This window comes from Meles meles, chromosome 1 (assembly GCF_922984935.1).
Source record: "Meles meles chromosome 1, mMelMel3.1 paternal haplotype, whole genome shotgun sequence".
Taxonomy (NCBI): domain Eukaryota; kingdom Metazoa; phylum Chordata; class Mammalia; order Carnivora; family Mustelidae; genus Meles; species Meles meles.
Window position 1 is genome coordinate 151,399,479 of NC_060066.1, and position 25,419 is coordinate 151,424,897.

At 37.5% G+C, this 25,419-nt stretch overlaps 1 protein-coding gene across 6 annotated transcripts in view; it reads right to left on the minus strand.

Annotated features, from left to right (window-relative positions):
* The window catches only part of MIGA1 (mitoguardin 1), a 96,052-nt gene that overhangs the window by 29,363 nt on the left and 41,270 nt on the right, over positions 1–25,419 (minus strand). For all 6 annotated transcript variants that reach the window (XM_046020318.1, XM_046020282.1, XM_046020274.1 and 3 more), the window contains one exon: positions 4,548–4,648. In XM_046020318.1, coding sequence (XP_045876274.1) covers positions 4,548–4,648 — 101 coding nt within the window. The remainder of the gene's footprint in view (positions 1–4,547; positions 4,649–25,419) is intronic.

Below are 25,419 nucleotides of genomic sequence, written 5' to 3' on the forward strand. Positions count from 1 at the left end.
TAGGAACAAATTTAACCAAGGAGGGGTGCTGGGTGGCTTAATTAGCATCTGCCTTCACCTTGAATCATGATCCTAATGTCTGGGAGCCCCTCACTCCTTGCTCAGTGGGGAGCCTGCTTGTCCCTCTCCCTCTGCTGCTCCCCCTGCTTATGCTCTGTCAAATAAATAAATACAATCTTTTTAAAAAATTTAACCCAGGAGGTGAAAATCTGTACACTGAAAACTTTGATGAAGAAACTGAAGTGAATAAATAAGTGAAAACTATCTTTTCACATGAAATTGAAGTATCTTCATGTTCATGGATCTAAAGATTTAATATTGTTAAAATCCATAAAGCCATTTTAGATTTGTTGTGATCCCTATCAAAATTCCAGTGGCATTCTTCACAGAAATAGAAAAAACGATCTTAAAATTTTTGTGGAACCACAAAAGATCCCAAGGAGCCAAAGTGATCCTGAGAAAGAACAATACTGGAGGCATCACACTTTCCAGTTTCAAACTACACTACAAAGCTGCAGTAATTACACAGTATAGTACTGGCATAAAAACAGGCACATAAAACAGCATAACAGAATCAAAATAGAGCCTAAAAATAAACCCTTGCATATTAGGCCAACCAATATTTTACAAGAGACCCAAGAATACTTGATGAGAAAACAACAGTCTTCAATAAACAATGATGGGATAATTGGATAATCACATGCAGAAGAATGAATTGAACACCTATCTTACACCACTCAGAAAATTAGCTTGAAATGAACTAAAGACTTAAAAGTAAGGAGTGCCTGGGTGGCTCAACTGGGTAAGCCTCCCACCCTTCATCTCAGGTCAGGTCTTGATTTCAGGGTTGTGAGTTCAGCCCCACACGGGGCTCCACACTGGGCATGGAGCCTACTTAAAAAAAAAAAAAGAAAAAGACTTAAACATAAAACCTGAAACCATGTATCTGCTAAAAGATAACAGGGAAAAGCTCTTTGACACTGGTCTTGACAATGATATTTTGGATAGAACACCAAATCACAAGCAATAAAAGCAAAAATAAGCGGAACTACATCAAACTGAAAATTTTCTGTCGAGCAAAAGAAACAATCAGCAAAATGAAAAGGTAACTTACTGAATGGGAGAAAATATCTGTAAACTATCTATTTGATAAGGAGTTAATATCCAAAATATATAAGGAACCCACAGAACTGAATAATAGAAAAATCCAATTAAAAAAATGGACAGAGGACCTGAGTAGACATTTTTCAAAACAAGACACAAATAGCCAACAGGTACATGAAAATGTGCTCAACATCACTAATTAAGGAAATACAAATCAAAACCACAATGAGATTTCACCTCACATCTATCAGAATGGGCTATCATCAAAAAGACAAGAAATAACAAATACTGGCCTAGACAAGTATAATAGGGAACTCTGGTGTACTGTTAGTAGAAATATAAACTGGTATAGCTACTATGGAAAACAATACAGAAGTTGCTCAAAAATTAAAACAGAACTACCATATCATCTGAGCAATCCCACTGGTGGGTACATATCCAAAGGAAACGAAGTCACTATTGTGAGATATGCCATGTTCACTGCAGCATTATTCTCAATAGCCAATATATGGAAATAACCTAAAAGTCCAATAACAAATAAACATATAAAGAAGATGTAGTGTGTATATGGGTGTGTGTGTGTGTATGAATATGTGGGGGTGTGTGTATATTATTCACCTATGATAAAGAAGGAAATCCTGTCATTTGCAACAATACAGATGGACCTCAAAGGCATTATGCTAAGTGAAGTAAGTCAGAGAAAGACAAATACAGATTTCACATGTGAAATCTTTTTGAAAAAGCTAAATCCATAGAAACAGAGAGTAGAATGGCAGTTGCCAGAGGCTGAGTAAGGGAAGTGGGGAGATGTTGGTCAAAGGGTACAAGCTTCCAGTAAGAAGATGAAGAAATCCTGGGTATCTATGGCATAGCATGGCAACTATAGTTAACAGTACTGTATTACATACTTGAAAGTTGCTGAGAGAGTAAATATTGAACATTCTCAGCCCCTCCATATATGCATAATCCTGTGAGGTGATGGACATATTAATTAATCTTACTATGGTAATTATTCACTATATATATGCAGCAAATTATCACATCGCACACCTTAAATTTATACACGATATATCAATTATATCTCAATAAAGCTGGGAAAAAATGTTATAAAAGAACAGAAAGGTAAAGCTGTCTGTATCAAATAGTAAAAGGGAAGAGAACATCTTTTCTGTAAAATATTTTATCTATTGCAAACTTACAAATATAAAAATATAAGGGAAAATGCAAACGATTCAGAAGATGCTACTGTAAGCAACAACAAAAATATACATATACATATAAAGAAAAATCTTGAGAAGATTAAAGATTATGATCAGTACAGCTTTAAAAAAGGCAGTGGGTGCCTGGGTGGCTCAGTTGGTTGATCATCGGCTTCTTGATTTTGGCTTGGGTCATGATCTCAGGGTCCTGGGATGGAACCCCACACAGGGCTCTACACTCAGCATGGAGCTGGCCTGTAATTTTCTCTCCCTCTGCTCTCCACCACACTCTCTCTCTTGCACTCCCTCTAATAATTTTTTTTTAAAGTAATAAAATTAAAATTAAAAAAGCAGAAATCAAGGCTTAGGGTACAAGGTATTGGAATATTAAAGCTTTCTACACTACAGCATGAATTGCAGATGTGTGATACTACTTATATGAAAAAAGCATTAATATCCAAAATTTACCCTAAAAATAACGTTATCCTAAGAAAAATTGGGCATATGTGATTTTAAAAGTTATTTTAAGTAGAAAAAATTATAAAAAGACGAGCACGCTATAAGCATTCTCTTTAGATACAAAATTTAAATCTTAGTAGAAAACAAATAACCCATAAATTTATAATTCATTGATCACCATTGGTTACACAATGGTGTATTTATATCTAGACTTTTTTTTCCTCTGCCTAAATACTTACACAATATACTACATACATATTTTTCTGGGTTTTTTGTTTTGTTTTTTAAGATTTTATTTATTTATTTGACAGACAGAGATCACAAGTAGGTGGAGAGGCAGGCAGAGAAAGAGAAGCAGGCTCCCTGATAAGCAGAGAGCCCGATGCAGGGCTCGATCCCAGGACCCTGAGACCGTGACCTAAGCCGAAGACAGAAGTTTTAACCCACTGAGCCACCCAGCCGCCCCTTTTCTGTTTTTTTTATCACAAAATTACAACCATACTCTCTATATAAAGCTTTATATACTATTCTTTTCATTTAACAAATACTCCCGTGTCATTAAAAATAAATGGATGGGGTGCCTGGGTGGCTCAGTTGTTAAGCATCTGCTTTTGGCTCGGGTCATGATCCCAGGTTCCTGGGATCGACCCCCACATCGGGCTCCCTGATCAGCGGGAAGCCTGCTTCTTCTCCCTCTCCCACTCCCCCTGCTTGTGTTCCCTCTCTCATTGTGTCTCTCCCTGTCAATTAAATAAATAAATATTAAAAAAAAAAAAAAGGAAACATGTTTTCAGCACTACAATATTTCAAAGTATGTACGCACCATAATTTGGCATTAGACTATTTCCAGGTTTTCATTACTGTTAAAATGCCACTGTAATTATTTTTATATATAAATCTTTGAATCTGATCACCTTCTGGAAAGAAATACCTTGGTGGCACAATCAGTTGACTGACTGACTCTTGGTTTCTGCTCAGATTCTCATCTGAGGGTCATGAGACAGAGCCCCAAGTGGGGCTCTGTGCTCAGCATGGAGTCTGCTTGTTTCTCTCTCCCCATCCCTCTGCCCCTCTCCACTAAGTGTTCTCTAATAAATAAATAATCTTAAAAAAAAATATCTAAGGGTGCCTGGGTGGCTCAGTGGGTTGGGCCTCTGCCTCTGGCTCAGGTCATTGATCCCAGGGTCCTGGATCGAGCCCTGCATCGGGCTCTCTGCTCTGCAGGGAGCCTGCTTCTCCTTCAAAAAAACTAGAAGTATAACTTCTAAGCTAAGGAATCAAAAAAAATTTTTTTGAAGATTTTATTTATTTATTTGACAGACAGAGAGATCACAAGTAGGCAGAGAGGCAAGCAGAGGGAGAAGGAGAAGCAGGCTCCCTGCAGAGCAGAGAGCCCGATGCAGGGCTCGATCCAGGACCCTGGGATCAATGACCTGAGCCGGAGGCAGAGGCCCAACCCACTGAGCCACCCAGGCGCCCCTCAAAACATTTTTTTAAGAGTCCTGATGTAAGATATTACTTTCCATTAAGATACTTATATGCCTTACCCATAATCCACAGTATATGACAGTGTACCTCTGAAGTATGTGTTTACACATTCACCTCTCTGAAAAGACTATAAGCTCCTGTGCAAACTCATGTTCATGTTACAATCATCATTGTAACATGGTATCTACCCCATAGGAAATACTATATAAATGGCTACTAGATTACAGCACAGTGGCAAAACTGTACTCTCTGGGTGAAAAAGAATGAGAAATTCTCCCTAGGAACATACTGTCCTACCTCTGCAGCTGAAGCAAAGGAATCAGTTGATGCAACGCTCAAGGAGTCTCGCAAGCCAAATTCATCCATATTCCCCTTCATGGTGGTATCTGTATCTTTATCTTAAAAGTAAAAAAAGAAAAGTTAAGAAATTGATATTCCTTGTCACTGACATTCTATAGTAGGTCTTTCTTCCTTCCTCCCTCCCTCCCTCTTTCTTTCTGTCTATCTTTAGACTGCAACCTAAAAGAAAAACAGTAAGTACAAACCAATAGGACATACTCTCATAGATTCTCAAAGTGTATTCATTGTTCAACTGATTCTGAAACACTGCCAAGCAGAGGAGAAAGTAATATAAAGCAGACTTTTACTTTATTTTATTTTTTTAAAGATTTTATTTATTTATTTGACAGAGAGAGGGGGAAGCAGGCTCCCAGCTGAGCAGAGAGCCAGATGCGAGGCTGGATCCCAGAACCATGACCTGAGCCGAAGGCAGAGGCTTTAACCCACTGAGCGACTCAGGCACCCCAGACTTTTACTTTAAAAAGGGATTGAACTTAGTATCAGATTTAACAAGGTTTTAGACAGGTAATAATTTAAACTGGTATATAACTAGAGTTAGATTATCTGCCATACATTGTCAAATCAGCATATACAAAAACATTCTGAAACAGAGCAAATTAGTTGCAAGTTACCTTACCCAAATTATGAGCACAAGTAGGTTCATTCATATTAAATGAATATTAACATAAAATGTTGTCTAGCCAGTCATTTCTGATAAACTGATCAGTTAAAACAATTCAAGAAGGTATCTATCTCTAGGGGCACCTGGCTGGTTCCACTGGTTAAGCAGCTGACCCCTGGTTTCAGCTCAGGTCATGATCCCAGGTCCTAGCATTGGCAACCCAAGTCAGGCTCCGTGCTCAGCAGGGAGTCCACTGTGGATGCCCTCACCTTCTCCCTCTCCTTGTTTTCTCTCTCTCTCAAATATATAAATAAAAATGTAAGTATAATGTTTATTTATATTTATATATACATTTTATATATTTATATATATATAACAAAAACAATCAGAGCTAGGACCTTGATATTTCCTCTGGCTACTTAAGGGTCAAATATAACCATCCAATGATTACAGGAGCTGTAAAAGTTTAAATACTTTGGCAAATGGTTTATCTGGCCATGCCAAGCCAGTCAACATATTAATATATGCAGCATTCTGAATGGGGTATCGATATCTTTACATACTATCATCAGGAATCTGTTAACATTGAATTTTTGGATAAATACTGAACTTGCTTACAGATGTGTATACATTGTAGCAAACAACTGATATCTTTTAAAATTTATCACAAGTATGAAAAAATAAAGAACAAACTATATACTAATATTATTGAGTGATCCTCAATCTGCTAAATTTGTCAGATACTTTATCTTCTTTAAAAAGGAACCAGGAATCTCTCTGGCTTTCATTCATCCAAACTTGCATTCCATCATTTTTCCCAAAATAAAGTTCATTACCTTTACCAGAAATTTTCCAAGTCTTATTTAAAATCCTCAAGTACCACAAAACACGGACATTTTTGATTCTATTAAGGAAATGTAGAGTGTTTTTTTTTTAATGCAAACTATTTAGTTTAAACTTAAGTTTTGCAACCAATTTTTATTCCAAACTGTAAGCCAAGCAGAAATGCAAAGGAGCCATAACTGGTACAAAGTTCATTCCTATTAGTTATTGAAAATAACCATACAGATTTTTTTTCCTACTTTATATTTAGGGGGCCCACATTTCACAAGTTAACCACTTATCTTCCAAGTTTAAGTTATAACTGTTTCCAGATGAAGGTTGCATCAATCCTTTTAAAGTACTTAACTTCACAGCTTAAAATACTTCTACTACTAAATGACTATTAATGGAAAAAAATCAGAAATTAAATTATTCTGTTTTCAAAAACACACCTTCTTTTAAAAATTTAAATTTATCATTGAACTTGAGAACTAAACAACATAATTGGCTTTATGCTTATAAACAGTTGTAAGATTGGTATTTTTGGACATTCAATTATCCAGAAAAATACCCATTATGTTCTTTCAGTGCACATGTGATTATAAAAAATGCACAAACTTTGAGAGATAAATCATTTACAAAATTGAAACTGGCATTTACAACTTTCAAGACTTTACCTTCTTATTTTTCCATTGTTAGCATTAATTGTGCAAAATGAAATCACAGTACAATTTTCATTAGGCCAAACCACTTTTAAACCAGGATTAAATTACGAGTCAATTAAGTTAAATCTTGGTTCCATATGACTTCTGCTATTTTCAGCGTGGAACACAGACATTTATCTTATGTCACTTTACCTTTCAGGCATTACCCATGAGCTGTTAAAAGTCTGTTTTACTTCACTCAACAGTAACCAGCTAGTACTTTACTCAAAAAAAAAAAAAAAAAAAAAGAAGAAGAAGAGAAAAAAACCTTACAAGCAAAAATGGCTCAGAGGCACTGGTGGAAAGATTTATTCATTAAATCTAATTTCGGAAACCAGAGACCATACCTCTTATTTCAGTAATTGTTATGATTCCTGGAATGGCAGCTTAAATTATGAGCAGAAATAATACATCTGTTTTTTTAGATAAGCAAACAAAAAGCATAAAGAAAGAATACTGATTAATATCTCTAACTACCCGCTTTCATGAATCAAATTAAAATTTAAAATACTCATTCTAGGGGTGCCTGGGTGGCTCTGGCATTAAGTGTGTGCCTTTGGCTCAGGTCATGATCCCGGGGTCCTGGGATTGAGCCCTAATTGGGCTCCCTGATTGGCAGGAAGCCTGCTCTCTCTCTCCCACTCCCCCTGCTTATGTTCCCTCTCTTGCTATGTCTCTCTCTGTCAAATAAATAAATAAATTTTAAAAAATTAAAATAAAATACTCATTCTAAAAAGTATAAATTCTTGCTTGTGGTACTGAAAGACAGGGACAGCATGGAAAACTGAAAACTAATGGCTTCATGTTAGTCATTATTTTCAGAAACATCTTACCAAATTTTTCTTAGCAAAAAAAAAAAGAAAAGAAAGAAAAGCAAAAACTACATTATCTTTACACACTAACAGAATAATATAAATTGGAAAAATGGCAATTTTTATTTTTGTTAAGGGTATACAACAATGGAAACTTACATATCCCTAGTATAAATGTCAATTAGCAGAAACACTTTGGAGAGTTTGGCAGTATCTCTGAAAGTTTAAGACTGCATTCTCTATGATTAGCAATTCTATCCTTTGGCGCTTGTTACAGAAGTACATAGTTAGGGGCGCCTGGGTGGCTCAGTGGATTAAGCCGCTGCCTTCGGCTCAGGTCATGATCTCAGGGTCCTGGGATCGAGCCCCGCGTCGGGCTCCCTGCTTCGCAGGGAGCCTGCTTCCTCCTCTCTCTCTGCCTGCCTCTCTGTCTACTTGTGATCTCTCTCTCTGTCAAATAAATAAAATAAAATATTAAAAAAAAAAAAAAAAGAAGTACATAGTTATATATGGAAAAGAATGGCAGTAACAACACTGCTTATAACAACTCCAAACTAGAAAGAAAACCGTAATTGTCCATCTACCACACAATACACAAACTGGGGTATATTTAAACAATGAAATATTATACAACAATAAAAGTGAATGAATTCCTGCTATATGCAAGAATAAGGATGAATTTCAAATGCTGAGTGAAGAATTATATGTATGATTTCATTCACATAAAATTCAAAACAAGCAAAATTAAACTACAGTGATCAGGACTACATTTAGTTGGTCAAACTGTAAGAAAAACCAGGAGGTAATTACTATGAGCGTTGGGAGAGTGGTTAGTCTTAGGTATATGGGGGAGGGGTGTTGATTGGAACCAGGTACAAGGGGACCTTCTAGGGAGTTGTCAATGTTTTGCTTATTTATTTATTTATTTATTTATTTATTTAAAGATTGTATTTATTTATTTGACACAGAGAGAGAGAGAGACAGCGAGAGAGGAAACACAAGCAGGGGGAGTGGGAGAGGGAAAAGCAGGCCTCCCACAGAGCAGGGAGCCCAGCTTGATCCCAGGATTCTGGGATCATGACCTGGGCCAAAGCCAGATGCTTAACGACTGAGCCACCCAGGCACCCTTATTTTTATTTTTTAAAAAGATTTTATCTTGGGGTGTCTGCGTGGCTCAGTCGGTTAAGCTTCTGCCTTTGGCTCATATCATGATCCCAGGGTCCTGGGATCGAGTCCTGTGTGGGACTCCCTGCTCAGTGGGGAGTCTGCTTCTCCCCCTCTCTCTACCCCTCCCCCCTACTCATGCACTCCTTCTCTCTCTCTCACAAGCCTTCTCTCTCTCAAATAGATAAATTCTTTAAAAATAAATAGAAGATTTTATTTTATTTTTTAAAGATTTTATTTATTTATTTGACAGAGAGAGCACAAGCAAGGGGAGCAGCAGAGGGAGAAGGAGAAACAGACTCCCTACTGAGTAGGGAGCCCAATGCAAGACTCAAACCCAAGACCCTGGGATCATGACCTGAGTGGAAGGCAGCCACTTAATTGGCTGACCCACCCAAGTGACCCGAAGATTTTATTTTGTAATTAGTCTCTATACCCAATGTGGGGCTCAAACTCACAAATCTGAGATCAAGAGTTGCATGCTTCACTAACCAAGCCAGCCAGGTGTCCCGGCAATGTTTAATTTTTTAAAGTTTTTTTTTTTTTTAAGACTTTACTTATTTAAATGAAAGAAAGAAAAAGAGAGAGCATGAATGGGGGAGGGGCAAAGGGAGAGGGAGATGCAGACTCTCCACAAGCAGGAAGCCTGATGCAGAGCTCAATCCAAGGACCTCGAGTTTAGATGCTTAACCCACCGAGACACCCAGGCTCCCCTGCAATCCATTATCTTTTTATCTACATGATAGTTACACAAGAGAGTGAAACAAATCACTATGCTTTGTTTTGTGCACTATCCTCTTAAGGGTTTACACAGAAGGAAAGAAAACAATGTATCTATATATATCTTGCACCTAAATGGCTGAGAGCAGAAAAGACAATGAACTATTGCAGTGTTGGAATTAAAGCTATAAATTATTGGACATAAATTTTATTCCCTGATACAGGAAATACTTACAATGATGCTAAGTTCAAAAAATCAAAAGATCCAATGAGTTTGTTAAGTATAAAAGCATAATGGAATACCAGTAGTTGTGGGAGACTCGAATGCCATGATGATACCACTCCCACCTTTTTCCTCCTGGTTTATCCGTATTTCTTTGCTTTTTAGTGATCGATTGGTTTAGAATTTTAAGTGGGAATGTTTTGGTGGGGATAATCAACTATTTGCAGAAAGAAGACATGGAAAACTAAGCAATGCTGGCTATTTAATGACAACAAGAGTGTGATGAAACCAAAAGAGATTTATTTTGCACTAACTACTTGCCAGAAACCAAGTTACATGCCTTACATACGTTATCTCATAATTCTCACACTAATCCTTTGAGATAGCTACTATTTTTTTTTTCTTTCATTTTATATATCAAGAAGCTAATGTATAGAAATGTTAAGGGATGGTACACACTCACACAGTTAAGAAATGGAATGGCAGGATTCAAAAAAGGTCATCTGACATCAGATTCCATGCTATGAAACTATGGAGCTGTCGTGTCCTACACAGTACGTGCTAGCCACATCAATCTACTGAGCACATGAAATGTGGCTGGTCAGAATTGAGATGTGCAGTTAAGTGTAAAATACGCAACAGACTTTGAAGGCTTTGTATCAAAAAATACAAAATCTTATTAATATAAATTAGGTTTAAGAAAAAATATTTTTAAAATTAATTTCACCTCTTTCATTTCACTTTTTCATGGGCCTACTGAAAAATTTAAAGTTACATTTGTCGCTCAAATTATATTTCTATCAGACAGTACTGTTCGAGTATTCCTGTCTCATATCTTATCTCGGTGCAGAGTTTACAAGTCCTTTACAGGATTCAGACTCAACTCACATTTTTTGAGTGTCTAATAGTAGTGCCCACAGCATTCTGCTAAATGCTTTCACAGGCTATTATATTTACTATGTGTAACTGTTAGGCAGGAATAGTCTAATTATCCACAAGAATGCTTTATTGGAACAAAAACTAAACAAAACAAAAAAGCCATTTTCCAATCAAAATCTTCAATGGCTCCTCATCTGGTTTTCAAAACTTTCCATAATTTCTGTTCACCCTATCTAATCTTGTTTTCTATTAATTAGTTTTATTAATTAATAAAAGATCCCTCAGCTATATTATACTACATACTATACTATTATTATATACTACCATATTATATATTATATAATGTGCACTATATGCCATATAGTATAATGGGTATTATACTATAATCATACTGTGTGTATATTACTATATATTATACTTACACTATGTTATATACTATATTATTCACTATACTCCCACTTACCTTAGTAAAAATGCAATGAGTAAAAGTTTGGGCTTTCAAATCAGGTAGCACTTGGATCCCAATTCTAATCACCAGTTTTGTTACTTGTTATCAAGGTACACTAGGGATAATGATATCAATTTCATAGTTGTCATGAGGATTAAATAAGAGATTTATGGAAGCGTAGTACTTAGTATATAGTAAGTGCTAAATAATTTTTCACAGCTATTACTATTGCATATGCATTCTTTTCAAGACTTTGGTTCCTTCTGTATCTTCTCCAACACATAAATTTTTCCTTTTGTTCCCTTGCTCCATGCTACCCAGAAACACATGTTGTTTTATAATATGCAACTCAAGTACTATCACCTGTTAGGTATCCTCCAAAATTTACCTGATATTTTGCTTCTATAAAATCATGGTTTCTGGAGCCAGACTGCTTGGATTCAAATTTGGACTCTGCTACTTAGCTGTGTAACAACCGTGACTAAGTTTATATTCTCCGTTTTTCAGTATCCTTACTTGGAAAATGGGAATACAGTATACCTCATAGAGTTGTGTAAGGATTAAATGAGTTAATACATGTGAAGTAAGCATTCATTCAATAAGTATGAGCTATTCACATTATTACATAAAAGATATGTATGTATAATTTAATAACTATTTGAATTTTTTTTTTTTTTTTTTTTTTTTTAAGAGAGAGGGAGAGTGTGGAGTATGGCAAAGGGTGTTGGGGGTGGGCAGAAGGAGAGAGAAAATCTTAAGCAGGCTCCACAGCCAGTGCAGAACCCAATGCGGGGCTTGATCTCATGACCCTAAGATCACGACTTGAGCCAAAATGAGCAGTTGGATGCTTAACCAACCAAGTCACCCAGGCACCCCACGCTATCTGAATTTTCACTTAGCAATTGCCTGAATATATAGCCTGTCTGTCTAGCTAGACTGAAACAACTACTCAGAGACCTTCTCATCTTTTTTTCTTTTTCTTTCATTTTTTTTTCCTGATGGTTCCTACAGTTCTCAAAATAGCACTGAACAAATTACTGATACTTCAATATTTGCTGAAATAAACTAAATAAAACTTGGTATATAAAGTGACCATCCCTAAGACATGAAAATCCCTATTTTTAAAAGCCTTTTTTGTATCTCCTCTGAATCATTTTGCCATTACATTACTTTTACTTCTTTTCAGAGCCCTGTTAAAATTCTTATTTTTCCAATACTCAGCTATAAATTAAACTTATGATACTTTCTTGTAAACCCAAAATATGTGGCTATGCCCCATAATGCCTAATCTTTAACCTTAGAAGTAGCTAAAATACTTTCCACATAATTGGGGGATTAAATATAAAAATACTTTAAGTGGGGCGCCTGGGTGGCTCAGTGGATTAAGCCGCTGCCTTCGGCTCAGGTCATGATCTCGGGGTCCTGGGATCGAGCCCCGCATCGGGCTCTCTGCTCCGCAGGGAGCCTGCTTCCTCCTCTCTCTCTCTGCCTGCCTCTCTGCCTACTTGTGATCTCTCTCTCTGTCAAATAAATAAAATAGTAAAATCTTAAAAAAAAAAAAATACTTTAAGTTACCACTTTGATGAGCGAGAGAGAGAGGTCCTTTTCTTCTTCTTTAGTAAACTCTATGCCCAGCGTGGGGCTTGAACTCATGACCCTGAGATTAAGACTCTACCAACTGAGCTGGCCAGGCACCCCAAATCTAAAACTTTTTAAAACATTGCTTTACTGGGGCGCCTGGGTGGCGTTAATAAGTGGGTTAATAAGTGGGTTGATAAGCTTCTGCCTTCAGCTCAAGTCATGATCTCAGGGGCCTGGGATCAAGCCCCGCGTTGAGCCCCGCATCGAGATCGGGGCTCTCTGCTCAGCAGGGAGCCTGCTCCCCAACCCCCCCCCCCCCCCCCGGTCTGCCTCTCTGCCAGCTTGTGATCTCTGTCAAATAAATAAATAAAATCTTTAAAAAAAAAAACAAAAAAAAAACAGGGGCACCTGGGTGCTCAGTGGGTTAGGGCCTCTGCCTTCCCCTCGCGTCATGATCCCAGGGTCCTGGGAAGGAGCCCCGCATCAGGCTCTCTGCTCAGCAGGGAGCCCACCTCCTCCTCTCTCTCTCTCTGCCTGCCTCTCTGCCTACTTGTGATCTGTCGAATAAAGAAATTTTTTTAAAATCTTAAAATAAATAAATAAATAAAAATTAAAAAAAAAAAAACCAAAAAAGAACATTGCTTTACCTATCTCAATCACCCAGAACATTTAAAACATTCATGCATAGACATAAACTATGTTCTTCTTTGGAACGATACTAAAAGTATAATGTTTACTTTTAACTCAACAGTTATACATTTTAGGCCAAAAATCTGACTGGATTCAAGCCTTCCTCCTTCTTTCACAATCTCATAATTCACATATTACTTAAGTCTTTTTCAAAGCAGAATTTGTTTGAAAGTTAAAAAAAAGAAATAAATAAAAGAATAAGCAAGAAGACACTTCAACCTTGGAATTTACAACTTCAGGCCTAAATCTACTTCTTTAAACCAATCCAAATGGGTTTTCTGCTTGTCTCACTTTTGCCATCCCTAGGCACATTCTATTTTCTGTCACTTAAGAAGTCATCAGGTCTATTTTAACCTCAGTAGATTCTAGTGGAGATTCCAAAGATGCCACTCTTCTTTTAAAATCCAGGCTGTCCACTATGGATTTTATAACACCAGCAAGAAGAGAAAGGCTGCCAAATGTCTCAATGTCATCTGACTTGTATGTCAGCGGCTATTCTCCAGACGATTTTTAGCGGCTTAAATGATTTGGAACCTTGTCTTTTCTATGGTTTTATTAAAAGTGGAAAAGTTCCTGCTGCCGACAAGACAAGCTATTTTCCAAACAGTCTGCTGTAATCTGCTAAAATAATTAAGAAATCTAGAAAACTACTGCTACTCTTTGTCCATCTTCTATGACTACAACTACCTGCCCCATCTAAATTGCGAACACCGTTTTATTTTGATTTGTTTTAAAATGTTATAGGATAATTCTAGGGGGGGAAAAAGTTGAATACAAAAAATTTAAACCAATATAATTTTAGGAAGTAAAACAACTAAGAGAGCCAGGAGATGATATTTTCTTAATTTTTTCCTCAATGTACCTTAATACTGAAAAGAAAAACAATGAAATCCACTGAAACAAAAGAAAAAACTGATCAGCTCTTGATGTGTTATGACTTATAGCTTTGACTATGTGAAATAATAAGTGTACAAAACAGCTTGACACTACTGATCTAACCAAAAGAGTTTTCCATAACAGTTGTCTCTGGCGTTCTCTATCAAAACTTCTTATATGCCATGACTGCCCAATGTAACAACTGTCATTCCTAACAGAGAAATACAGCTGCCAATGCAAAATGAGTAACAGCAGGAAAGAAAAAGGAATAACAGCATTTTCTACCATTTTTTAGCAGAAGAAAGGCCTAGATAACCTAAAGTGGAACAAAAGTAATTAAGGTTATGGCTATAGTTATAGAGACTTTAATAGGGTCACTAGCAAGAGATGGTCATTCTGTATACTACACAAAGGCCACTGGCCAATGAGACAAGTCAGGGCAGAAATTCAGCCCACATTCTGGGCCTGCATCTTCTAAGAGGAAGGTGAACCTTTTTCATATCATGAAAGAACCCTTTCTAAGGGGCTACATAGGTCTTTTCCTAACCATCCAAAGGTCTCGTGTTAGTGAAGTCCTGGACTTAGAAATCCAAGCTGCTAAGATGTAACTTGAATAAAAAGAGGCAAAGGCAAGTAGCAGGAATTTCTCTTGTCTCTGGCACCTCAGTGATATTCACCAAATTGCTTCAGCTCTGAACCTACTTTGACTTACATATATAACATCAGTCTGTAGTATTACTAACCCCTTTGAAATTAAGATTATGAGCCTTAAAACACAGGAGGAAATTACTAATCCAAATTTCTTGTATGTTCCGCAATTTGTACTCTGTATATTTAGAAGGCTGAGTATACAAATGAAGCCTGTAATTCATGTCACCCCCTAAAAATAAACCCTCAGGGAGTTTATCCCCCGACACAATGATGCTGCAGGAAAGGAACAGGACAAGGTCTTAGGGGGTCAACTCTGGGTTGTCTGATATCTGATTCAAGATCATAGGTTGAGGTATTTCCTCTTGTTACCAAGCTCTTTCAATATTGCTAAATGTTCTATCTGGCTGCTTATCAAAAAAGAAGAATAACGTCTCTCTGGTGGTCAGGAGGTTCCACTTTAAAGTTTTCCTGTTCTCTGCCAGACAATTTGTGCAGTCAGTACTAGTGTGGAAAAACCTCTAATGTTTCCCTATAGAATGTGTCACTTTCTCAATGAAATCCTCTGCATAAAAGAGCAGAAAGATGGACAAAATATTTGAACTTAACTAGTCAACACTTCCATAGTCTCCTGCAAACACATAAATGTGATTATAATTTATAATTCTCAGTGGTTCCCTTTTGCCTAAAGGTACAAAACAAGAACCTTCATGATTTCTCTCTTGCCCACTTTTCTTGATTCGCTTCCCACCTCTCTCCTACATACGCGGTGTTCCCAAGACCTAACAGGCTTATTAATTCATGGTGTTTGGTCTGCTTAAAATGCCCTTTTCTCAATTATCTTCCTGGTGGATGATCTTTCTTCACAGTGTCAACACCTATGAAGACTTCTTCGAGCCCCCAGATTAAAAATCTTTGCTTTTCTTTGGTGTTTTTATGGCACTTTCTAAACACATTATTATAGTACTTACTCCACTCTGCTATATAATTTTTTAATGCCTACATAACTCCAAAACTAGATTCTGTGTTGCTTAAAAGAAAAGATGAAATCTTCATCCTTATTTCTCCAGTGCCTTATGACATGCTTGACATATATTAGGCAATCAAGTGTTTGCTAAATAAATATTTGAGACCTAAGATCCTATGAGTTCATTCTGTTCAAAAAATAGATTGTAATGAGGCCTAAACATGTATCTGAAATATGCAAAGCAATACTGCAAAACTATAAAAATTCCGGTTTGTTTTTAAGGGCTAAATTTGTTCCTACACATCAGTATGAAAGAATCTCAAAGTTCTTTGTTCAGCCAAAAAAACAATATTTATCAAACTTATGGCTTCAGATTTGCCTGTATTACAGCTATTGCAAATGTATACTACTCTTTATAGAAAACATAAGCAAACAAACTATGAAACCCAGTTAATTTTAGAAGAAATCTAATTACAGTATAATTAACAAGTTGAACTTAACTTCCATAAACCATATCAACTAGAGGCTCCTGGGTGGCTTAGTCAGTTAAGTGTCTAACTTTGGCTCAGGTTATGATCTTGTCTGGGATAGAGGCCCACATCAGGCTCCCTGCTCAGAGGGGAGTCTGCTTCTCCCTCTCCCTCCAATCCTCCCCCGTTCATGCTCTCTCAAATAAATAAAATCTTAAAAAAATATATGAATCAACTAAATCACGTCCCTAAGAAACTGCTAGCAAGCTTCATTTGTTGTTCATCAGGCTTATTTTTACACTAGTATTAAATTCAGCAATTTGGCCTAGCCCTAATAGCCTAAGGAAAGTGAATAAAGAATATTCTTAATCCTAGGGGCACCTGGGAGGCTCAGTGGGTTAACGCCTCTGCCTTAAGCTCAGGTCACGGTCCCAGGGTCCTGGGATGGAGCCCCACATGGGGCTCTCTGCTCCGCGGGGAGCCTGCTTCCTCCTCTCTCTCTCAGCCTGCCTCTGCCTACTTGTGATCTCTGGCTGTCAAATAAATAAAATCTAAAAAAAAGGATTCTAAATCCTAAATGTGCTGTTACTGAAATAAACTACAAAATCATATAATAATGCATACCCTGCACAATATGATGATAACAGAATTCTCCTAAAGTATAAATCATTCCTTGGTGTTAGGTTTTAATCCCATATTCTACCAATCTCTCACTAGTTGTTGTAACCAACTAAAGTCTAATTTTTCCCAAAAGAATTAAGATAGTAACACAAATTTCTGTTTAATATGAAAGATAAGTATATTTTTATTGTGCAATATTTGATATGTACAAAAATTATATATGTAGCATAGATGTGTATTTTGAGTCAAAACAGTGTAACAAACATTAAAAAAAAAAGATTTATTGGGGTACCTGGGTGGTTCAGTGGGTTAAGCTTCTGCCTTCAGCTCAGGTCATGATCTCAGGGTCCTGGGATCGAGCCCCACATCCCTGCTCAGCAGGGAGCCTGCCTCCCCCTCTGTCTCTCTCTGCCTGCCTCTCTGCCTACTTGTGATCTCTCTCTGTGTCAAATAAATAAAATCTTAAAAAAAAAGATTTTATTTATTTGACAGAGACAAACACAGCGAGAGAGTGAACACAAGCAGGGGGAAAGGCAGGCAGAGGGAGAAGTAGGCTTCCCACAGAGCAGGGAGCCTGACGTGGGGCTCAATCCCAGTACCCCGGGATCATGACCTGAGCCGAAGGCAGATGCTTAACGACTGAGTCACCCAGGCGCCCCTAAAGAAAAAACCTTTGAAGAAAAATGTTTATTAATTTTAGAAAGAGAGAGAGAGCAAGAGAGCAAGTACATGATTGGGGATTAGGGGAAAAGGAGAGAATCTCCAGCAGACTCTGCCCTGAGTGGGGCCAGACACCAGGCTGATCCTGCAACCTGTGAAATCATGACCTGAGCAGATACCAAGAGTCAAACACTCAACAAACTGAGCCACCCAGGGGCCCCACTACAAAAAACATTTGTAAATATACCAACCGTTTACACTCTTCAAAGTTTACAAAATTATTTACTTAAAAGGAAAAATAGTGTAGTCATGAAGTACTGTATATATCTTCTTACCTCATATTCATGATATGTATATGTGTTTCTAAATGAATTTAAAGCATACTCAGATATTTCAGGAAAAAAACAGTAGCAGATAACCAAAGATAACCACATGTCCTAAACCAGATCTGTTTACTTTCAAGTTCTTATCTTGGGTTCTTAAACAGGTCAGGAGCACTTCAGTTGGGAAGTACAAAAAAGAATGGAGGTGGGAAGGAAAAGTTAAAAGAAGGATCTTATGCTTTGTGGAAGGAGTTTATGCTCTGAGTCTTATGAAATAGCTGAGTATTGAGGCATATACTAACCTATATTGCTTTCTAACTGCTTCATAAGTATTAAATGGCCAATCATACCAGAGGCAATCTAAAGACAGGGCCTTTAGTCCTTATTTCATCTGAATACCATCACATATTAGGCAAAGAGTAAAGTTAAATAAATAGTACCAAGTTGATTTTTAAGCAATCATTTGCCTTCAGAGTCTTCATGAGTTTCTGCCATCAACACTCCTATACCTTACTAGGGGGCCATGGCAGACAAAAGGGGCACAGACTTTGATTCTGTGTGGTAGGACAGCTAACTCATAGTCCTTTCTACACAGCTCTCCTCAGAGGCAAAAAGAACCATAAGAATCTACAGTAAAATGCGGTGATGGGGTGGGGAGTGGAGCGCATAAAAGAAAAAGAAAAAAAGAAAAAGAAAGTGTGGAAAAGAAAGAAATAAACATGCTATTATCTACAGTTATGTGTTTCAGATAAAAATTCCAAAAGAAATTATAACAAGTTATCGGTGGCAGAAATAATAAGAGCTCAGAAGGGTTGTTGATAATATTCAAATACAAATATCAGCAACACTTTAGATACAAGAAAATATCAATAAATGTAAATTTTTAAAATATACCATGTACAATGATAACCAAACTATAAGGCTCTAGGAATGAAAATATGTAAGACCTTTATGAAATAAATTATTAAAAATTACGAAAAGCATAAAAGACTTAAAGAAATGAAGATCCATACCATGTTTCTAGATGGAAACATTAATATTAAGATTAAATTCTCTCACAAGCTGACCTATAAATGCAATGTAATAATCAAAATCCCAAGAGAGGTTTTCATAAAACTTAACAAGGTGTCCTAAACTTCACATGGAAAAGCAATGGGCTAAGAATAGCAAAGCAATTCTTAAAAAAGAACACAGTGAATGGACTCACTCTGCTAGGTGTCAAGACTCATAATAAAACTAGATAAAGCTACAGCAATGAAGACACTGTGAAACCAAGGCAGGAACAGACAGACTAATAGAACAAACAGTCCACAAAAGACACAGAATACATAAGACAACTTGACATATGACAGGGGCTTTCAAATCAGTAAAAAAAAGAAAAAAAAGATATATTATTCATTGAATGGTGCTGAGGCAACAATTTATTCAAATGTTTAAAAAATAGAAATAATACAGATGTTTAAAAATCAGCTCCTGGCAGATTAAACACCTAAATTAAAAAAAAAAAAAAAAATCAGAGAACTTCTGGAGAAGATGGTGGAGTAGAAGGATCCTAGGCTCACCTTGTTCCACAAATACCCCTAGATGACACCCACACCATCGTAAATAACCCAGAAAATGACTGAACACTGGCAGAACAGACTCTCCACAGCTAAACATAGAGAAAAGACCACACCAAAGACAAGAGAAGGGCAGAGACATGGTCAGGAACAAAAGAAACCCATAAATGTCCTTGGGAGGGACACAGAAGGCACAAATAGGAAAGAGGAGCAAACCCCCACACCAGGCACCCCAGGCACTAGAAAGACGAATCCCAATTATGTTTGATTTTGAAAACCAGCGGGACCCAACTTCACGAGTTCTTACAATCAGTGGGGCTTCACACCTGGAACTGAGGCATAGGAAACTGAGTTCCTATCCTAAGGAGTTGAAAACAAATAGCCCCGTGGAGATAAAGCATAGAAACAGCAGTGTGAAAAACACCTATGGTTTATGGGAAGAAGCATGTGCTGGAAGGTCAGGAATCTTTGGGAGACTTTTCCAAGAACAAAGAGTTGGCAGATACCATTTCCTTCCCCTGCTCCAGAGCCTAGATACAAAGATGTCTGCGGGAATCAACACAACTGGAGCAAGCTCCAGCTAGCTTGCTAACAGTGCGACTTTCCCAGCACACATCTGCAGATCCACCCCTCCAACCTGCCAGGCTGAACAGTTTTCTCTGTGCCTCTGAGTTTCCTCCCTGGGCAGACCTGTGCAAACCTTGCTAACACCCCATCTCCCCAAACTGAATTTTCCTGCAGACCTACCCCCCCCACAACAAGCCCTTAGGTGGAGTCCATCCAAAGTTGTGCCAAAAGCCCACCAGTGTGCAAGTAGCCCAGAAAGGGGCCAGCACACTCTACCTTGGGATAGAAGACAATCATACACGCCAATCTGATTGGTGCCACAGCAGAAGGCTGGGGACAGACAGAGGGTCTGACTGCAGGCCCCACCCAACAATGAAAGCTTCTCAGGGGACAACACAGGGAAATCACTCTGCAGTTTGGTGCTACTACATATCTGGCAAATGCCTGGTCTGACTGAACTCAAGCCCAAGGCAACCCCTGACCCACTAACAACACAGGGACCAAGACCTGCCCAAAAAAGGCAAAGAGAGCCACTTCAGATGGACTGAAGGCAAAAGAGGCTCAGCCACCACAGCAGAGTACATGCAACACACACAGGAGACACCCCTGGAGTGCCAGGTTCTGGTGAATAGGGGACATTGCACTGCAGGGCATTACAGGACATCTTCTTCATGAGGCCACTACTTTTAAGAGAAGGAGACAAAGCTGACTTTAACAGAGTCACATTTAACACAGACACAGAGTCAGACAAAATGAGGACACAGAGGAATATGTCCCAAATGAAAAAACAACACAAAATTACAGCAAATCAACTAAATGAAATGGAGATAATATGCCTGAAAGAGAATTTAAAGTAATGGTCATAAAGATATTCACTGGACTTGAGAGAGTGGAGGACCTCACTAAGACCCTCAACAAAGAGATAGAAAACATTTAAAAGAACCAATCAACATATTGAATGAAGAATTCAATATGTGAAATTTAAAATATACTACATGGAATAAAGAGTAGACTAGAAGGGCAGAAAAACAGTTCAGCAACCTGGAGGACAGAATAATGGAAAGCCATCAAGTTGAAGAAGAGAGAGAAAAAATAATAATAATAAATGAAAATAAACTAAGGAAACTAAGAGACACCAGCAATCATGATAATATCTGTATTACAAGGATCCAAGGAGAATAGAGAGAAAAGGGGGTAGAAAATGTATTTGAAGAAATAATAGCAGAAAACTTCCTAAATCAGGGAAGGAAACAGACATCCAGATCCAGGAGGCAGAGGGAGCCCCCAGCAAGATCAACTGAAGGAGACCCACGCCAAGACACACAGTAATTAAAATGGCAAAAAGTAGAGATAAAGAGCAGCAAGAGAAAATAAAACAGTTATATACAAGGGAAACCCCATATGGCTATCAACCAATTTTTCACCAGAACTTTGCAGGCCAGTAAAAGGAGTGCCATGTTTTTATATTCAAAGTGCCGAATGGGAAAAATATGCAGGCAAGAATATTCTATCCAGCAAGGCTATTATTCAGAATAAAAAGAGAGATAAAGAGTTTCCCAGATAAACAAGAGTTAAAGGAATTCATGATCACTAAACCAGCCCCACAGAAAATGTTAAGGTGGACTTCTTGAGTGGAAAGGAAAGACCATGAGTAGGAATAAGAAAAGTAGAAAGCACAAAAGCAGTAAAATTAAGTGTATCTATAAAAATCAGCCAAGAGATTCACAAAATAAAAGGATGTAAACTATGACACCATATACCTAGAATGTTGGAGGGATAGGAGTAAAAAATGTGTTCAAACATCAGCGATCATCAAGCAAATACAGAATGCTAATATGCATAAAATGTTACATATAAACCTAATGGTAACCACAAATCAAAAACCAGAAATATATATGCCAAAAATAAAGAAAAAAGAACCTAAGTATATCATTAAATAAAACCAGAAATCCAGGGGCACCTGGGTGGCTCAGTGGGTTAAAGCCTCTGCCTTTCGCTCAGGTCATGATCCCAGGGTCCTGGGATCGAGCCCCGCATCGGGCTCTCTGCTTGGCGGGGAGCCTGCTTCCTCCTCTCTCTCTCTCTGCCTGCCTCTCTCCCTACTTGTGATCTCTATCTGTCAAATAAATAAATAAAATCTAAAACAAACAAACAAACAAAAAAAACCCCAGAAATCCGTGAAAGAAAAGAGCAAATGAGGAAAGGAACAAAGAACTAGAAACACAACCATAAGATAAATAACAAAATGGCAGTAAGTACATACCTATCAATAATGACTTTGAATGTAAATGGACTAAACCCTCCAATCAAAAGATGTAGGGTACAGAATGGATAAAAAACTAAGACCCATCTATATACTGCCTACAAGAAATGCATTTCACACCTAAAGATACATGCAGATAGTCTATGCTTATGGATTAGAAGAAATACTGTTAAAATGTCCATACTATCCAAAGCAATCTACAGATTTTTTTTTCTAAAATAAGATGGATTTTTTTAAAATTTTTTATTTCTTATTTTTTTATAAACATATAATGTATTTTTATCCCCAGGGGTACAGGTCTGTGAATCGCCAGGTTTACACACTTCACAGCACTCACCATAGTACATACCCTCCCCAACAATCTACAGATTTAATGCAATTGCTATCAAATTACCTATAGCATTTTTCACAGATTACAACAAACAATCCTAAAATTTGTATGGAACCACAAAGGACCTGAATAGCTAAAGCAATCTTGAAAAAGAACAAAACTGGAGATACACACACTCCAATTTCAAAATTTACTACAAATCCATAGTAATCAAAACAGTATGGTGCTGGCACAAAAACAGACACATAGAACAGAACAGAACAAAATAGAAAATCCAAAAGTAAACCGACAATTATATGGCCAATTAATCTTTGACAAGGCAGGAAAGAATATCCAATGGAAAAAAGTCTCTTCAACAAATGATGTTCAGAAAACTAGACAGTTATATACAAAAGAATGAAACTGGACCACTTTCTTATACTATACACAAAAATAAACTCAAATGGATTAAGGACTGAAACATAAGACCCGAAACCATTAAAAACCCTAAAAGAGAACACAGACAACAAATTCTCCGCAATAAGCCATAGCAATATTTTTCTACATATGTCTCCTGAGGCAAGAGAAACAAAAGCAAAAATAAACTATTGGGACTACAGCAAAGTAAAAAACTTCTGCACCACAAAGAGAACAACCAACAAAACCAAAAACAACCTACTGAGTGGGAAAAGATATTTGCAAATGACATATCCAATGAAAGGTTACTATCCAAAATGTATAAAGAACTTAAACAACTGAACACCAAAAACATATGATCCAATTAAAGATGGGTGGAAGATCTGAAAAGACATTTCTCCAAAGAAGACATCCAGATGGCCAAAAAACACATGAAAAGATATTCAACATCTCTCTTCATCGGGGAATGCAATTCAAAACCAAAATAAGATATTACCTCACATGTGGAGAAAAGGGAACCCTCTTACACCGTTGGTGGGAATGCAAGTTGGTGCAGCCACTTTGGAGAACAGTGTGGAGATCCCTTCAGAAATTAAAAATAGAGGGGCGCCTGGGTGGCTCAGTGGGTTAAGCCGCTGCCTTCGGCTCAGGTCATGATCTCAGGGTCCTGGGATTGAGTCCCACATCGGGCTCTCTGCCCGGCAGGGAGCCTGCTTCTCTCTCTCTCTCTCTCTCTCTCTGCCTGCTTCTCTGCCTACTTGTGATCTCTCTCTCTCACTGTCAAATAAATAAATAAAATCTTAAAAAAAAAAAAAGAAATTAAAAATAGAGATTCCCTATGACCCTGCAATTGCACTACTGGGTATTTACCCCAAAGATACAGATGGAGTGAAAAGAAGCGCCATCTGTACCCCAATGTTTATAGCAGCAATGGCCACGGTCGCCAAACTGTGGAAAGAACCAAGATGCCCTTCAATGGACAAATGGATAAAGAAGATGTGGTCCGTATACACGATGGAGTATTATGCCTCCATCAGAAAGGATGAATACCCAACTTTTGTAGCAACATGGACGGGACTGGAAGAGATTATGCTGAGTGAAATAAGTCAAGCAGAGAGAGTCAATTATCATGTGGTTTCACTTATTTGTGGAGTATAACAAATAACATGGAGGACATTGGGAGATGGAGAGGAGAAGGGAGTTGAGGGAAATTGGAAGGGGAGATGAACCATGAGAGACTATGGACTCTGAAAAACAATCTAAGGGTTGTAAAGGGACAGGGGTGGGAGGTTGGGGGAGCCAGGTGGTGGGTATTATGGAGGGCACATATTGCAAAGAGCACTGGGTGTGGTGCATAAACACTGAATTCTGTTACACTGAAAAGAAATAAATTAAAAAAAAAAAGATATTACCTCACATCTGTCAAAATGGCTAAAATCAAAAACACAAGAAACAAGTATTGACAAGGATGTGGGAAAAAAGGAATCCTCACGCTCTGTTGGTGAGAATGCAAACTGATGCAGCCATGTAGAAAACAGTATGGAGGTTCCTCAAAAAATTAAAAATAGACAGAAAAAAAATTAAAAATAGAACTGCCCCATGATCCAGTAATTCCACTACTGAGTATCTACCCAAAGAATACGAAACACTAATTTAAAAAGACATATGCACTGCTATATTTAGTGCAACATTTTGGAAGCAGACCAATTGTCCATTGATAGATGAATGGATAAAGATGTGGTATATATATATACACAGTGGAATATACTCAACCGTAAAAAAGAGAAATCTTGCCATTTGCAACAACATGGATGAATCTAGAGGGTATAATGCTAAATAAGTCAGAGAAAGATACATAGAATTCCACTCATGGGTGGAATTTAAGAAACACACAAACAAAAGGAGACAAACCAAAAAACAGACCCTTAACTATAGAGAACGAACTGCCGGTTGTCAGAGGGTAGGTGGGTGCAGGGATGGGTGAAATAGGGGAAGGGGATTAAGAGTACACTTATCATGATGACCAGTGAGTCATGTACAGAATTGCTGAATCACTGCATTGTACACCTGAAACCTATACAACACTGTATATTAAAATTAAAAAAAAAAACTTGCCAAAGAAAATACAAAATAATTCTCTTTATATCTTCTAAACAGTATACAAAAAGTACAAACCATAAAGGAAAGATTGGTAAATGTGGTAAAATTAAAATTAATGATATGGCTATCAGTTATTACTTGAAAGACCTCTTAAACAGAAATGCACATGAGAATCATCTACTCTACTATGAAATAGGAATGTATTTCACAATCCCAACCTCAAAGTTTCAAATTCAATACATCTGGAGCAAAGCCTAGGAATCTATGTTGTTGAAAAGCTGCAGAGGTAACTCTGATGAACATTTTATTAGGACCATCAGACCACTGATTATCTATACTACAGTGAAGCCACGGTAACAGGCATTGAAAAGAATAGAATTAAAT